At 47.9% G+C, this 16,974-nt stretch overlaps 1 protein-coding gene across 2 annotated transcripts in view; it reads left to right on the forward strand.

Annotated features, from left to right (window-relative positions):
• The window catches only part of LOC135386236 (uncharacterized), a 220,632-nt gene that overhangs the window by 23,459 nt on the left and 180,199 nt on the right, over positions 1-16,974 (forward strand). For both annotated transcript variants that reach the window (XM_064616046.1, XM_064616047.1), the window contains exons 4-6: positions 2,199-2,352; positions 7,644-7,777; positions 14,913-15,063. In XM_064616046.1, the coding sequence (XP_064472116.1) occupies positions 2,199-2,352; positions 7,644-7,777; positions 14,913-15,063 (439 nt within the window). The remainder of the gene's footprint in view (positions 1-2,198; positions 2,353-7,643; positions 7,778-14,912; positions 15,064-16,974) is intronic.

Below are 16,974 nucleotides of genomic sequence, written 5' to 3' on the forward strand. Positions count from 1 at the left end.
TGAGTACAACAGCAGGCCATTGTCTCTCATTTCGCGGCTTCGGCTTGTGTGGGCGGTTTCTTTCTGAAAGCGCGTACCTAAGGCGGGGAGAACGTAAAATTGAATCCGGAGGTGACGAGCAACAGGACACTGAGCGTTGTCGTTTCGCCTCTTGCTCGTCTTAGTCTTAACTCGATCTCTAGATCATCTTCAGGCAGACTTGTGCCCGTTACTAAAAAAAAAAAAAAAACAAAGAAGGGATTACCGTTACCGTTATTCTTCTAGCTAAAGTAATTGATTACCGCTACAAAATACTCGACTCAAAATGTAATTGAGTAACCAGTATAAAAGTAACGCGTTACACGGGCCGTTACTTTCATGCAAAAACATCCACCCCTGTTGTTTCCAAAAAAAAAAAAGAAAAACCCGAACTCCCAAGTGGACAAGGACAGCTAAAATAGCGCGAAAGAGTCGCACATGAGAAGTAGCAATAATATTTTTCCGCTTACTACAGTTGAATGACCCAACAAAGACACAGGAAATTTGTCACAGAGCGTTGTTATTTTGAGTCAGACTGTACTTCAAAAATTACCCGGTAATTGATTACTCAAAATTGTAATTGAACCACTTGAGAAATTACTTGTTCAAAAATGTAATTGATTACTCGAAAAATCAGTCAAAAAAGTAATTGATTACAACTAACGCCATTACTTGTAACGCGTTACGTACAAGTCTGCCTCCAGGTTATTACTAGTCCGGGCAGTTTTGATGCGCAATAAAGCGGACTTGCAGAACCACCTACCACCTATGTGTAAAGTGTCAAGCGCATGGGACAGTGCGTCTCCGAGACAGGCGGCGTCGAGCGAGAACTGTCGCATCTTGCCCCGTGTCTCATCTTGCCCCACCTTATACCCTACATGACCACTATAAACGTCAATGCAGGCAACGGCTGTAAGGTACCAGCCAAGCGTTTCCCGATAAAAGCAGTTGAATCAGTTCCGGGTTGCGAACCGTTCCATTTTTGACCTGGCCGAATCCGACCGGAACAAAATCCAAGTAACGCGAACCCGAGCCTGAACCGAACCTATACCTCTTGCGCTTCGACCCTGCCCTGCACCCTGCTGAGATCTGTCACAATAATCAACTTTAATTAAAGGAACTGTAAAGCAGTAAACATGCATGGCTGTGACGTGACTAGGGACTTTGTTGCTCCTAAATACCATATGCGGAACCATACGACCGACAACGCGCTATAAATATTTTTAATTTGCCATGAAAAATGCGGCGTAGTGGATCGGTGCGACGCCTGCTGTCAAACAACCCCCTGTACAGCGGGCAACACTGTATAACCAAGTACGCAATATCTACAACAGGAAAAGCAGAGGAAACATGTTCATAGGGTGAGATACCCAATATGATCCGCAGTGCTTTCTTTTATATGGTATTTTATTCCAACTTTCTTTTATAGTCGCAGTAAGGGTTCCAAATTTGATCTTATATGTAATGCCATACGCTTCTAAGCCATAAGAACCATGACTGTGAATTAGTGCATAATACGGGGAGGACAAGGTTTTTCACACTAATTCATCACAAACACTAAAACACACAAGGTTTTTAAACGGCATAGTGCGGATATGCCCTGGAAAGGTTTCTTTCGTGCATAAGTAACATGCGGTAACCAAGTCAGGGAGGAGCCTTATGTGCCAGAGAACGTGATCTCCAAACTGTGGCATGTCGTGCTTTTCTGCCTAGGTTGGAAGATCAAGTCGGTGGAAAAGCTGGCACTAGCAAGTGAAAGAGGACGACCCGGGCCATTAGACCGAGTGCTCGGTGTTACTTATCGCGTCTTACTGAAGGCTAATCTTGCCGAAAGTCTGGGAGCACGCGCCCGAGTTTACGTCGTAGCCGTCCACAAATTCCCGGTTTCTGAAGTGCTCCACTCGGCGTGCAACGTGGCTGCCTAAAATGAGACGAGAGTCATCCCCCGTCACCGCCTCATCCTCGCCTTTCTCTGCTAGAAGTTTGTCGTTAACCTCTCCAGCGTAAACATATGAGGTCGTGAAAAAGCTGGCACTAAAAAAAAAACAAAAAAAAAACACACATTTCAAATCAGATAGGAAAATATAATTTTCTTTAATACGTGTAATTGGCCAAAGGGTAAAGGGTGGGTGACTTGAACTTTTGTGTAGCACTGTTTTTTTTTCGTTTTTTTTTTTCAGGCTCTTCTGCTCATGCTGGAAGGTGCGGCGGCAGAGAAACAATAGCAGCGTCCGAAGCGGCGTGCTACGACCGATATCTATCGTTAAAAGGTCTCCCTCCTGTCGAACCAGACCCGCAAGACAGCAGCCATACCAAGGCTAAACGACGGTGCTGGTAAGCGTATATGCCCTGCTGCAGGTGGTGGTTCCATAACGGTACCATGATAAATACCGTGGATATGGAAGCTACCGCGACGCCACAACACCGTCCAAAGGAAAGCGGCCAGGGTCAGCAATTTGGCATGCCTTGGATTAGATGCTGGCCGACAAGGTGTATTGTTTGAATGGATGAGTGACTGAGAAACTGAAAGATGGGGACCATGAGTGTGGCAGCAGACCTCGGCAAGGAGCGGCTTACTCATGGTCACTCACGCTCAATTCAGCTGAGAATATATGCGCTGTGGCCGCATGTAGAGCACATGTTTACAATTTGATCGTGTACTCACAGCCGAGGAACACTGACGTCTCGCCGAGACGCTCTGTTAGCGCCGACCGAAGATCATGTCCATTCCCTGCGCCGAGATGATTAGTTGGAAATAGAGCGAAAAAGCTGTCCTCTGCTGTTAGTGCGCGATCAAATTGTAAACATATATACAGGGTGTCCCAGCTAAATGTGACAATATTTTTGAAAGAAAAAATATCCGACTTTTTCCGAGATGAAATCAATTGCAATATAGCATATGCTGAAGGAATCCTCCCTAGGGCATTCGCAGGCTCCTAAGGAAATGTCCTAATTAACTTTCAGTAATGTACTCGAAGAATGTCAGTGACGATGTCAGTGACTCGATGACGTCGAGTGTCGAAGTAATGTCATTGAAGAACTCGAAGTTGTTCCAATGACAAGCGGGTTGTAGCGGGCATAGATTGAGAAGTTACCTGCCAAAAAGAACTCGTTACAAGTTAAGTTACCGCGTGAAAAATGTAACTAAGTTAATAACGAAGTTCTTCAGCCTGAAATGTAACTCGCAGTTACTGGGTTACTTAAAAAAAGAACGAGTTACTTCCAAGTTACTTCGGACACAAAATAGAATTACGCAGGTGCGGCGCGCGTGAGCAGTTGAGTTAGACCTTGAGTTGCCTACGGAGAAGTGCAACACGCTTAGATCGTTTTCGTTTATGTCCAACAATAGACCTCTCCCTGTTTGTAAACAAATGACGTCATAGTGTTCGACAACGCCACAAATTTGGTAGAATTGGAGTACGCTCGAAGCTAGAGGTGAACAAGGTCGCGCCCGAAAGCCACGGTCTTGAGGGGATTACGATATGGTCCCTTAAAGGGACTCGGCCCTCGGTCCTGCTTTTCTTTCAATGGGAGGCAGCGAACAAATGCCCGTTCGTGGAACCCAACCCTCTCCTTCCGGTTTGTTTCGGTTTCAGTCTGTCTACCAATGTCATGATGACGTTTCTCTGGTAGAGGTCTATTTGAACGCTTTGCATCTTATTCCCTGTGGGCGCACAATGGTTCAGCTTCATTTCAATGGCAGTGGTTCTTACTTCCTGAATAAAATACTGTCATTGATTGAATATCACGTTTTATGGGAAAAAAATGCCACGAAGGAACCGGAGAGAAAACAAGAAAATATGTGGACGTGAGTGAAAAGCGAATTAAAAGTAACTTGGAACTTAACTTAAGTTACTTTGGGAAAGTTACCTGAAAAAGGGACGAGTTCCCCTGAAAGTTACCACGGCGCAAAAGTACCGAGTTAAGTTACAAGCTACCAAAAAAAGGAACTTAGTTACAGCAACGAGTTACTTGTAATGAGTTACCTCGAACTCTGGTAGCGGGGTCATTTGTTGTAGAACATACTTGATTGCAAATTCAGAACCGTTTTTGGAACAAAAATCCGTTTGACAGATCGTCCGCAAAAAAATCGTGAAGAAACACTTTTTTTCTTTTCATTGCGCATCTTCGAAAAGGCGTCTTTCCTTGACACCCAGTGTGAGAGAGCGAAAGTGCCGCCTCATGGCGTCGAAGATTAGATTTAACTTGCAGAAACAAAAAAAAAAAAAAAAATCGGGTGAGTCTTGGGCTGCATTTTCTGTTCTCTTTTCCAGGACGCAAGAGGCGCTAGTGTGCTCTTTCATGTGCTCTCATATTGGGGGTGAGGCAAAGACGAGTCTCTAGAGGTGCGCAATGAATAAAAAAAAAAAAGAAAGGGGGTTCCTTCACGAATTTTGCGAACGATCTATCGAACGGGTTTTTGTTCTGAAAACTGCCTTGATATCTGGATTCCGAAGAGATCAGATGTTCTCATTGGAACAACTTTGTAGCTTTTATAACTAAAAAGTTCATGAAGACGTTGCCTTAATGCCCTCCTAAGGAGTGCCATTTTCTTTCTCTTTATTTTATTCGTTGCGCATCTTGGGAGACGCGTATTTCCTTCATCCTCAACCTCAGATGGGGAAGGAGCACGGTGCTGCCTCATGCGTCGAAGATGAGCGACAACTTGAGGAAACGATACGAAAACAAATGTATCGGGTGACTCTATCGCAACTGTCCTTAACTTGGGCTGCATTTTCTGTTTTCTTTTAATCTTTTTCCAGCACGCGAGAGGCTATAATATTCTTTCTCCCTCTCACATTGGGGGTGAAGGAAAGACTCTTCTTCTAACCGCAATGAACAAAATAAAGAGAAAAAAGGTTTTCTTTCACGATTTTTTTGCCCGTGAACTCGAACGCTCATCGAACTGATTTTTGTTCTGGAAACTGCTACTATATCAGGTGACCAAAGGCAACAGATGTTCTCATTGGGACAACTTCGTAGCTTTTATAATTAAAAAGTTATTATTAAACAAAAAGTTGTTATTTAAAAGTTATAATTAAAAGCTTAATGCAAATTAATCAAGACATTGCCTTTGGACATTGCCTCCTAAGGAGTGCCCTCCAGCATATGCTATATCGCAATTGATTTCATCTTGGAAAAAGTTGCATAATGTAAAAACCCCGAGACTAGGGAACACGAAGGGACAGACACGACATGAAGTCTCAATTTTTGAGACTTCGTGTTGTGTGTGTCCCTTCGTGTTCCCTAGTCTCGGGGTTTTGCGTCATCTTCACCAGCTCGCTTGCTTCCTAGCCATTTTTTCATTGGACACCCTGTATATATGCAAGGTGTTCGCTGTAACGTGTCCTTGAGTTATATCAAAACAATCTGTACATTGTACAAGTAGGTTGCGTGCTGCATTCGTCTTTGCGGCGCTTTTCCACAAGGAAGAACTGATTTCAGTGAAATTTCAGCTGCAATAAACTGATTTTTTTTAAAAATTGATCTCGCTATTTTGCCAAGTCAACCTCACGTTTTTCCAACGGAAATGGAAAGCGCATGTCTGATTAACCCCGAAACGTCACTCAAGGCGTCCGGCACCACAGCGGGAAATCAGTTTTAAAGACTCAGTCTATTGCAGCCGAAATTTGACAAAATCAGTCTTCCCTGGTGGCAGAAGTGCCGCAAATACCAGTACAGCAAGCGGCATGCTTGTACAATGTCTAGATTTTTTTTAAATATAATTCAGGGACACGTTACGGAAACACCATGTATATACAGTCAACCCTCCATTTATGAACACCCTCGGTTCCCCGAAAAATCGTTCATAAATCGAGGGATTCATAAATCGAAAATTTCGTTAAGTGAGTACTATCGAGCAAATGGAACAGTATTTCCGAGTTGGTATTGTGTTTATAATGCAATATATTGTGTAATTTTGCTTTCGACCATGCCTTCTGCTGTATCAATCTCACAAAGCACAGATGTTAGCGCATTCACACTCTGTTTATTATGCAATACTAAATAGTTTAATTTTGCTTTGAACCATGCCTTCCGCTGTGTCAATCTTGGAAAGAGGAGATGTCAGCACATTCGCACTCAACTGGTCTCGGATTTCCTCTGGGTTTTTTAACTTACGTTTATTAATCTCCGGGTGACAGCGGACACCTTATTCATGAATTGAGGTCAGGAACATTTCTGCAAAAACCCGTTTGTTGTTCGGATTTCGAGGGGTTAAGAACCGAGGGTGCAATACCTGGAAAACGTTTTGTCGTCATTCATAAGACCACGAATAATCCCTTTGAAGGTTTTTGTTGGCCTCGGAACGATCCGTTCATAAATTGAGGGCAAAAACGCTGGGCAACTCCTAGTTGGTTCCCAGAAATTCCATTCATTATTCGAATATCGAGGTTCATAAAACGAGGGGAAAATGCATGAAAAAGGTTTGGTTCCTTGTGCTAGTGTTCATAAAACGAGGGAATTCATAAATCGAAGGTTCATAAATCGAGGGTTGACTGTATATCAGATTTTTTTTTCGTATCCTCTCAGTTCACTCAATACATGGTCACAGGATGTCATCAGATGACTTTTCCCGTATTGTCCATACATGATGCAGTGAGGGCGTCCTGAAGCCAAGTCTTGGTGACACTTAAGGACACCCTGAGGAGTGTGTATGTTCTTGAGGCATGAGCGCTAGTTAGCGTCGCTGCGTCCCAGCCAACATGTACGCAACCGAGACATCATTGTTTTAATAAAGGACTACTTCATGACTCAAGACAGTACAAACGATGCGTTGACGATGAGTTGACGGTGAAAGGGAGCGAGGGGGCTTCGAGGTGTAGGGGCGGCGAGAGATTGTGAGTGAGCGAGCCGAGAACTGCGCAGGCAGTGGGTATGCATGAGACAATTGAACGTTTGAACAATTGATTATTGACATCGAATTTTGATTATTTGAATTGAATTTTTGCAGTTTTGTATGCATTTGCCCTTTATCTGTGTGCCAGCCTCAGAACATCAATTGTCTCTGTTCAACTGATGCCGCTCGCGTCGATCCCGTCGTATGAACGTGTGTTTGAGTGAAAGGGGGATGAGTGAGTGAGAGTGATTGATTTGTCCCTTCAGATAACGCGCCCTTGCATGGAATTGCTGGGGAGGTGTGTTTGTGTAACTCAATTGGTTGAGGCCCGGACCGGTTACTCAGAAGATGTGGGTTCGAGTCCCACAGTTGGCTAAACTCTTCGGTGACTTCGATCTTTCCTCATTAGCGAATGACCGTCAGTGCACTGACCGAACCGAGAATTGACCTGCCAGTTAGTGAGCGAGCCAAAAGCTCTGCGGTCGGTGAGTTTGCAAGAGACCAAGGAACACGAAAGGACAGACTAGTCTCGGGGGTTTTACCATTATGCATCATCTTCACCAACTCGCTTGCTTCCTAGCCATTTTTTCATCGCTGAAGTGTTTGCTTCGCTTTGCAAATCTTTTTTTTTTCCTGAATTGCCTGGACTTCAACCCACACGCTGCTTGCTGTTCCCAATACCAGGAAAACTCTCTCTCATATGCAGCTCTTACTGTGCACTTTACTGTCCTTGCCGATGGAGGGCTTTATTAAGCGTCAGGTGACTAAAGCTCTGCGTCTTTTCCAGCGTTTTGGAATTCAACAAAGTATGTGTTCAGCAACATCTAAGATCATTAGGATGCACTGATGAGTATGGTACAAAGTACGCTGCGGAGCTACAGAAACAAATAGATGGCCCTTGTGGAACATCGAACTGGAACTGTGAGTATAACAGAAAGGACATTACTGAACACACAACGCATGGCTATTTGCAGCGGCAGCCTCTGGAGCGCTGTGGTTATACCGACCATCATAATTTAGACGTCGGGATTTTCAACTCTGCTACATCCGTTGGTGGCACTGAATTTACACGATATGCGTAAAGGTCAGAAGATGAAGGTTGTCTCTGCTGCTTTCGTGCTATTAGTTTTGGAACCAAGGTGTGGTCAGTGTAGTGTGGAAGTTGACTCGTCGCTTTCAGGCTGTTATATAGGGTATGTAGGAGAAAAAGAGCATGCCGTTCAGCGTCGCACTTGGGGCATAGGGGCTTGGTGGACCTGCAAATGTGGGGTGCTAAATCAGGTATGTCGGGGGGGAGTGGAAAGGCATGCAGTTCAGCGCTGTAAGGGGCGCTGTAAACGCAGTCAGGGGCTAGGAGTCTCTGCTTGCCGCTTTTGCGCTATTAGTTTTGCCTCCCAGGTGTGGCCACCGTGGTGTGTCGTAGACTCCAGGACTCAGTTGACTCCGTTCGCCGCTGTTATGTCGGGCATGTGGGAGAGCAGAGCAAGGGCACGCGGTTCAGCGTTGAAGTTGGGGTCGGGGTCGGGGTCTTGTTGGCGCTGCACTTGCATGGTATCCGTAAGGGACAGAAAATGAAGGTTGACCTTGTTTGCTCTCGCGTTATTAGTTTTGCATTCCAAGTGTGGTCACTGTGGTGTGAAGTCAACTCCAGGATACGGACTCCACGCATTCGGGCTCTTCTATGTGGCGTGTGGGTGGGGAATGGAAGGGCAAGCCCTTCAGCGTTGTACTAGGGGTCGGCGGCTTGTTTGCACAGTATTTACATGGGGTCCGTAAGGGACAGAAGATGAAGTTGACCTTACCGCTCTCGCTCTGTTAGTTTTGCATTCCAGGTGTGGTTACTGTGGTGTGAAGTTGATTCCAGGATAAAGACTCGTCGCTTTCAGACTCTGACGGGCACTGCGTTCAGCGTTGTACTCGGGGTCGGGGGGGATTGCTGGTGCTGCACTTGCATGGTATCAGTAAGGGACAGAAGACGAAGGATGATATTGTTCCTGTCGCGCTATAGCTCTGCATTCCAGGTGTGGTCACTGTGGGGTGGAGTGGTGTGACTCCGGGGTAAACACTCGTCGCGTTCGGGCATGTGGAAGCGGAGAGGAAGGGAACGCCGTTCATCGTTGCAGTTGGGGTCGGGGCCTCTTGGTGCTGCACTTGCATGGTATTCGTTAGGAATAGACGATGAAGGTTGACTTTACCGCTCTCGCGTTCTCAGTTTCGCCGTCAGGGTGTGGTCACCGTGGTGTGGATGTGACTCCGAGAATAAACACTCGTCGCGTTCGGGCTCTTGTATCGGGCATCGAATAAAATTTACTTTCTTATTCACTTGAGGCTTTTGGGACACGTAGGAGTAAAGCTCCCAAGTAGTGCCAAACCCGGTGCCAAAACCCGGAACCTTTAGAACAAGGAATCCGCAGCATCGATCGAGCCATTCAGTCATGCCTAATACGAACGATCCGGAGAGGCTAAGGAGCATGCGTGGATCGAGGAGACCGCAAGTCACGAAGCTTTCTAACGATCCTACACTACCGCACTGGCTATGCACGTTCTCCTGGAGAAGCTGATTCAATGCAGACAAGGAACTCTATGCTCTGGATCGTGAAGTTGAGGAGCACACTCCCACTGAAGCTTTCGAAACGGATTATGCATCTGTGCTTCAGTATGAAGTAAAGATCGCAGACTATATTGCCAAGTTAAATCGGACCTACGAACAGCTTCAAGGCGACGACTTCGGACTCTCCACCAGAGGTACCGACAACGATCGGGACGCTAACGGCACCGGCTGGCACTGGTGTCAAGCTACAACACATACAGTGCATGAAGTTTCGTGGGGAGCATGCAGAATGGCAGCCTTTCTGGGCGCCATACAAGGCAAACGTACACGAAAACAGGAAAATGACTAAACGTGACAAGTTTCACTACAAAAGAGAACTGATGTTCTGAGGCTGGAACAACATAGAAAGAACAAACACATACAAAGCCTCAAATTGCCTAAGAAATGAACGATGAACTGAGAAGGCGTGTTAGCTTAGCTCAATTGGTAGAGCCCTGGACCGGTAACCCAGAAGATGTGGGTTCGAGTTCTACAGATGGCTAACCTTTTCAGTGACTTTCACCTTTCATCGTCAAGTTTCACTACCTTCGTTCATTGCTTCTGGGACCTGCTGCCGCAGCCCTGTCAGGGCTCCAAACTACTGGGGCGCCCTATGACGCCCTAGGCGCCCTACTCACTCAACGTGTCGGAGATAAAGGAAAGCTTGAGAGGCAATACTTAGAGAAACTGGGGATGTTCCAACATGTCAAATCTTCAATGGATACGGCGGTTCTGCGGAGGCTCTACGGCTACGTACAAACGAATACTTGTGGACTGCGCTTCTTGGGAGTCTCAACTGTAACTTACTCGTCAATGATGACTGAGATATTGCAGGCTGCAATGCCACCCGACCTTCGACTTGACTATCAGCGTGGATATGCAGAAGGTGAGACATGTATTCCTGCAACAAACGACCAGTCCCCTGCCTCCGAAGACGAAAAGGCGGCCTCTACAGCCTGTTCGGAACAGCTGAACAAGCTTCTCAGATTCTTGAAGAAAGAGGTCGAAAGAAGAGGGAAAAGTGGAGTGTGTGTCCAGCCAGACGACAAGCAGCGCAAACAACGGGCGACCACTACCAAGTATCATGCTGGCACGCCATCGGCCCTTGCCTTGTACAGCCGGACAACAGCAGGTCTACTGAGGCTTCTGCAATGAAATATCTCGCACAAAGGAGACATGCAAGGTCGAAGTACCTTTGGAGGATAAAAAGAAGGCTGTCGATAAGAAGCGACGCTGCTTTCAATCTACGAAAAGCTACCAGAGTTCTCAGGATCAGATTGCACGCCTATGAAACGTATAGTGTGGTTGAGGTGACTGGCAGGAGCCAGTACGGTCATGAAAAGGCTACACTTCATGCCATCGTTGTACCTCTGATTTGTAAAGACATCGAAGAATCGCCAGTTGACAGTGAACATGTGGTGGAGCTGGGGTGACTGCGCCAAGCAGATCGCCGACATTGTTGCTTTTCCTGCATTCCTCAAGTCAGTGGCATCAATCTGATAGTCTGATCAAGTGTTGAAACTAATCTCAGGATAAATCCGCTGCTTTGGAAAACAGCAAGAACTGGTTGCAGTAAAGACCAGGTTGGGTTGAACCTCGGGTTGAACCTCGGTCATCTCATGAGCAGCGACGACATACGCCAGGATCCCGAGAAGACAGCAGCAAGCGTCAACTTCCCTGATCCTGGTCGGTATGGAATGTTAGGCGCCCAAAAACAGTTTTCCCACAATTATCGTAACCGTAGCGCAACTGGGACGCCTGCAATAGCCCACCGAATCCCAAGTCTTCGAAACACCCTCCTTCGCCTTCACGATAGAGATCGCCATCACGATAGACACGTGATGAGCGCTGCCACGCGCGTCACTATTTGACGCGAGTGGTAGGGACACTCCTGATTGGACCTGGGTACACATGATCGAGGTCAGCAACACCGCACAGGCCGGAGCGTCTGCTGCTGCTTCGGAGACTCCAGGCGTTCTCCGGCTTCGTGATGTCCGAAACGGAGGATTTGAAGGCTTCCTCGATTTTTTGGGACCGCTGATACCATGGGAAGAACGAGTGGTACAGCCTGATATTAACTCTGTGTTGTACAGCGATACCCCAGTGCTTCCCGATAGTGTGCAGCCTCTCTGACAGTTTTCACCGCACAGCTGGTTCAGTGGCTAACAGTGGGCGTCACAATACCGCCGTCATCGCTTGCCTTTCTGCTTTCTGCCACAAATATATTAGTCTCCTGATTGCAAACTTACTTTGTCAGGCTGCATACACGCTTTGGTTTTTAGAAAGCTTCATATCAAGAATAGAAGCTATTTCTCGAAAATCACGTCACCGCTCAACGCCCTGACGAAGGAAGAGGTTTCTATTCAGTGGCACGAAGCGGAACAACGAGCCTTCGACGAATTAAAGCGCATCCCTGAAGGTGCAACAAAAAGCCATGTAACGCCTTGTGGCTCGTGATTCTGCTTGATGAGCACACCGTTACTTATGGAGAAGCTTGGGAGCGATCTTCTGAAGACGGCAGTGACGTTGCCAGCCCGAGTTTGGAGGTAGTCAACGAGATGCGTCAGTTCTGGGTCGCTGTGCTGCTCGGAAGCCGTGGTGGTCGCACTGACGAGGCCCAGGAAAGTGTCGTCGCTCTCGGCTCTATGGAGTGGTGCCCTAGACAAGCAGTCTGGGTCGTTGTGGTGAATGAGCCCGTTCACCTCGCGGTGAGCTGGCCTACACCTGGTGTGGGGAGCATAGTGGGAAACATCGAGACACAGGCACAACAGAGGGTTTCAAACGTGATTTTACTCCCTTGGAGGTATTGGCTGCCAGGGATGTCGTCGGACCTGCCCGGGATGATGGAGAACCCTCGTACGACGTGACGGTGAGGCGGCAGCTGGGATAGAGTGGGAAGTGCAGTGTAGGTTGTAGTCCACCAAGGGCCGGTGTCTGCCAGGTCTGCGGTTCGAGCCAGAAGTTTCGGTCCAGTTCTTTTGCAGCGAAGCCAGTCTGCACCCTCTCTCGAGCTGCACCTGCAAGGAACTGCCTCCGCCGCTTCTCTTCGTCCTTCTTCAGCGCTCCCATGCACCAGCGCCACCACAGTCGTTGTGCTTTCTTCCCGACTTGTAGGGGATGGTGACGTCGTACTCCTGTAGTCGAAGACTCCACCGTGCTAATAGCCCCGACGGGTCTCTTAAGCCGGCGAGCCAACATAGAGCATGATGGTCTGTCACTACTTTGAACGGTCGTTCGTACAAGTAAGGACGCAACTCTGTGATGGCCCATACAAGTGTGAGGCACTCCTTCTCTGTTGTAGAGTAGTTCTTCTCGGCATTGAATTGCGTTCTGCTTGCGTAAGAGATGACACGCTCGATGCCGTCTTGTAGTCGAACCAGCTCTGCGCCAAGACCTTCATTGCTAGCGTCGATGTGTATTTCGGTTTCGTCGTTGGGGTCGAACTGTGCCAGCACAGACGCCTTCAGAATGCACTTGTGCACTTGCTCTCGTATACTTGTAGAAGCTGTAACCTGCTTCGCGAGCCGTGTACGTGAGTCATAAACGCAGACACTGCATCAGAATCCTGTTCGCTGGTTTGCTTTTCACATCGAGAAAACGCCGTGAAATTGTTCAAGAGAGATCATCTCTCCCGAAGACAACCACAAAATTAGTTCTCTGTCAGTACTTTCCTCTTTTCTGCGCTGTTTTCCGTTTCCTTTTGTTGTTCTTTGGTTCTCCCTTTCGCGTTTGGCGTCCCTTTGGCGTTTGTCGGAATGAAGTGGGAGTGGGAGAAGAACGACGGAGTCTTGGCTGTTTTTATCACGGTAATTATTTTGTTGTGCGGCATACGTTTATGCAAGCAAGGCGAACATGTATGTCTGCAATAACGAAAGCAACATTACATTAACATTGTTTCGGAACTTGGTTGAAGAAGTCTGACAGACTATGTCGGGCTGCGTCGGGCAAGGACTGCTACTTGGGACAGGTGCTCGGTCGCCGCAAGATGAAAATTGGTATCAGATGCATAGCTATCAATGTAAGAGTTGCGATGTAAACAAAAAGAATAAAGGTGCTGTTGGATGCGAAAAATAAGAACGATTAGGGTAGCGTTGTGACAACCTCGCAGCTGTGGGGTGTGACGAGCGACCTAAGTGCAAAAATGTTTTGCTCCGTTTTTTGACAATGGCGTATTCAGGCCGAATATGGAGCTACGGCTTTGGAGCTACGTACAGAACAGCCGCTATGCCAACGTCGGATGAAACTTCAACTGAACTGAACTGAAATCACCGAGAACCACACACTTAATTACGGTAGTGTCATGCCATTAGACAGGACGCCGTGAGCGGGAATGTAGTCGTATCAAGGAAATATATTGTTTCACGAAAAGAAAGATAATCCACCGTCGTGACTGCAAAGCCATGCAAAAATCGGTCACAGCGTATTCCGTCCCGGATTTACAGTGACTATTGAGCTGCTTATCCACAAAACACAAAGTGAATGCTGTGTTGTAAGGCAATGAGCAACAAGCCAGTCCCGGTGTTAGGGTGCTGTCGTCTCACGGTCTGATAAGATACAATCGGTTCGTAGGCGTTTCGAGATATGGCTGTGGCCGACGCGCCGTTCACTGTTGCTCAATCATTGTAGCTGGCATGTGACTACGTTTGCCAGTTCTACGTGGACACCCGCAGTTCGTCCAGGACACCTCCTACCACATGAGTCTGCAATCTGAACACAGTGGGCACAATGTGTGAAGGATGCTTACACGAACGAACAGTTTTAGCTATTGATTATCTCGAACGAATAGCGGACCTTTGACGTTTTAGCCCTATAGCGGGACGCCTTGTACAGTGCTGGAGAAAAGTTTACAGAACGCGCGAGCGGTGTATTTTCTCCTCCGTCCGACACTCTAGCGGCGAGCGGAAGCGTGCCAGTTCACTCGTTCAGAGGAATGGGCGAGTGCGCTGATTGCGACACACTGCGGTAGTTTCGGTATCGCTTGAATGTGCCGGGGAAGTGTTTTGGATTGGTGTCGCTACCGGCGCCCCCCTTTCCTCCCTCTGAACGAGCCCGCTTCCGCCCGCCACCAGGGTGTCGCACCGAGAAGAAAATACATCGCTCGCGCGTTCCGTGAACTTTTGTCCAGCACTGTACCCAATACTCCCCCGTTACTTCCACGCGTCCGTGGTTCCTCTGGCCAATCAGAAGCGTCCCAGAAGCGTCACAATGACCTCGTTTGTATTGGCCTTGCGGGCTTAATAAGGCGGTGAATAAAGGGCACGTTAGCTCGGAAAAAGTAACAATTAAAGCAAAAAAATGCAGGGGGAGTCCCTGACCTCTACTTTCGACGACTGCTTTTGTAACTGATTGCGCAGCAGTTGTAATAGAGCTCGGAGGAACACACTCTGCATAGCGGCTCCTCATGAAAACAGGGTTTTAGGAAACAGGGCTGCATATGCTGCATAAACCATGTTTTTTTGTTTTCAGGTGCCGTTCCACCAGCGTGCACTGCTGACACAGTACACAATGCGACAAATGATTGCATCGTAAAATATTTGATCGAGTACCTTCCAAATGTCCCTGATCCAGGGCCACGAGCTAGAGACAGGAGCCCAGAGGCGCAGAGACGGTATTGCTGGTAAGCGCTTTCCGCGTGCAAAAGGGGACTTTCGAGGAGGAATTGTGATAATGAATGAGCTGTCGTCACTCCGCTCCTATAACTGCTAGAAAGACCAGCGGCTGATCCCGGGGGGGGGGGGACATTGCCTAACTCCCCTCCCCCGCTACGCGCGTCAACGAAGAGACTGCTCTCTCCCCCCGAAATCGGGGTCTGCATCCGCCACTGATGTAATGTCAGCTTCAGCTATTTCCTCTGCGTTGCACGAGATGTCGCTCACCTTGCGTTTGAATGGAGGAGGGACGGAGTAACACGTGAGAGAAGTAAAAAACCATGACTGTAAACAAGTTGTACGGCCCTACGCTTGAGCATGATTATTCGGACAAAGCCCCACGCCTACGTTGTACAATGGTAACATCGTTAAGCGGAAATCCGGGATCTACGGATCAACGTTGGCATCTTGCGACGCCACACGCATTGGCATCTTCCTGAATGACCGTTTGACGTAGCTTGGCGCTCCCGATACCGGAATAAACTGTCCCATCCCTCATGTGCTGCTCTCGTAGTAGGCCTAATGCAGGAGAAGGGTGAGCTCCATAAAAAACAAACAAAAAAACAATAACTAAAGAAAACAATAGACGTTGGATTACGCATTACTTTTTCTCCCCTTCCCATTTACTTTGCTCAAACATGATACCGTCCCAGGCACCCACGAAGGGTGGGTCTGAATCCTGAATCCGCCGCTGATTCTACGCGACCAGAATAAAGCCACTATAAGAATTTATTAGCCGTGAGAATATTCAAAGTCACCGCGTTTTAAGAAAGGCTCGAAAGCGTTATTTTTTGGGGGGGGGTTCGGTTCAAGTTCCAGTTGAGTCAACTCGACAGCATGGGGGCGGGTTGACGCGCTCGACGCGACGGGCGAAGTGCATGTAAACGCTGTCGGGTCGAGTTCGTCGGACGCGAGGAACTATGGGGTCGAGTACAGCCACCGCTCTACGCAGGCGGCGGCAGGCGTGAGCAGAAACAGGATCCGGAAGTACTGATGTGTCATTCGTGGACGAACCCTTCAAACTGAAGTAGTCATTCAGGTGAACTGAACGAACTAGTTCAACAACAACCACAAAACATTAGTTCCGCAGTTCAGTTCATTGGGCCTCAACACTCAACACCCACAACGCATACGCCATACGCTTTGATACGCGTTTCCAAGTCTGACATCTGCGCCATCTATGGAACGTTTTGTACAGATAACAAAGCGCACGCGCGCAAGAAGAGACCACGGCGCATACGCTGTGGCCTTGAGTGGCTGTAACGCTGCGCTGAAGTGGACTGCGTGAAGGTGTGAAGGAACTGAACTGGATGAACTAAAGAACTAAACGACGACGCGGGTCGTTTCGAAGTACTCGCATAGCCTGCCGTTGCCTGTCAGAGCTGCTGCTCGTCCACAGCGCATGCGCTTAAGGGAAAGCGCGGGCGGCAAGGCAAGGCGGAGACTCAAGTGGACTGTGTGCAGGTGTGAAGGAAGAGAACTGGATGAACTAAAAAACTAAACGGTTCCGCGGGTCGTTTTGAAGCACTCGTAGGGCCTGCCGTTGCCTGTCAGAGAAGGTGCTAGTCCACAGCGCATGCGCTTAAGGCAAAGCGCGGGTGCGCGGGGAGGGAGAGCTTCAAGTGGACTGTGCGAAGCTGTGAAGGAAGAGAACTGGATGAACTAAAGAACTAAACGACGACGCGGGTCGTTTCGAAGTACTCGCATAGCCTGCCGTTGCCTGTCAGAGCTGCTGCTCGTCCACAGCGCATGCGCTTAAGGGAAAGCGCGTGCGGCAAGGCAAGGCGGAGACTCAAGTGGACTGTGTGCAGGTCTGAAGGAAGAGAACTGGATGAACTAAAGAACTAAACGGTTCCGCGGGTCGTTTTGAAGCACTCGTA

This window comes from Ornithodoros turicata, chromosome 2 (genome assembly GCF_037126465.1).
Source record: "Ornithodoros turicata isolate Travis chromosome 2, ASM3712646v1, whole genome shotgun sequence".
Taxonomy (NCBI): domain Eukaryota; kingdom Metazoa; phylum Arthropoda; class Arachnida; order Ixodida; family Argasidae; genus Ornithodoros; species Ornithodoros turicata.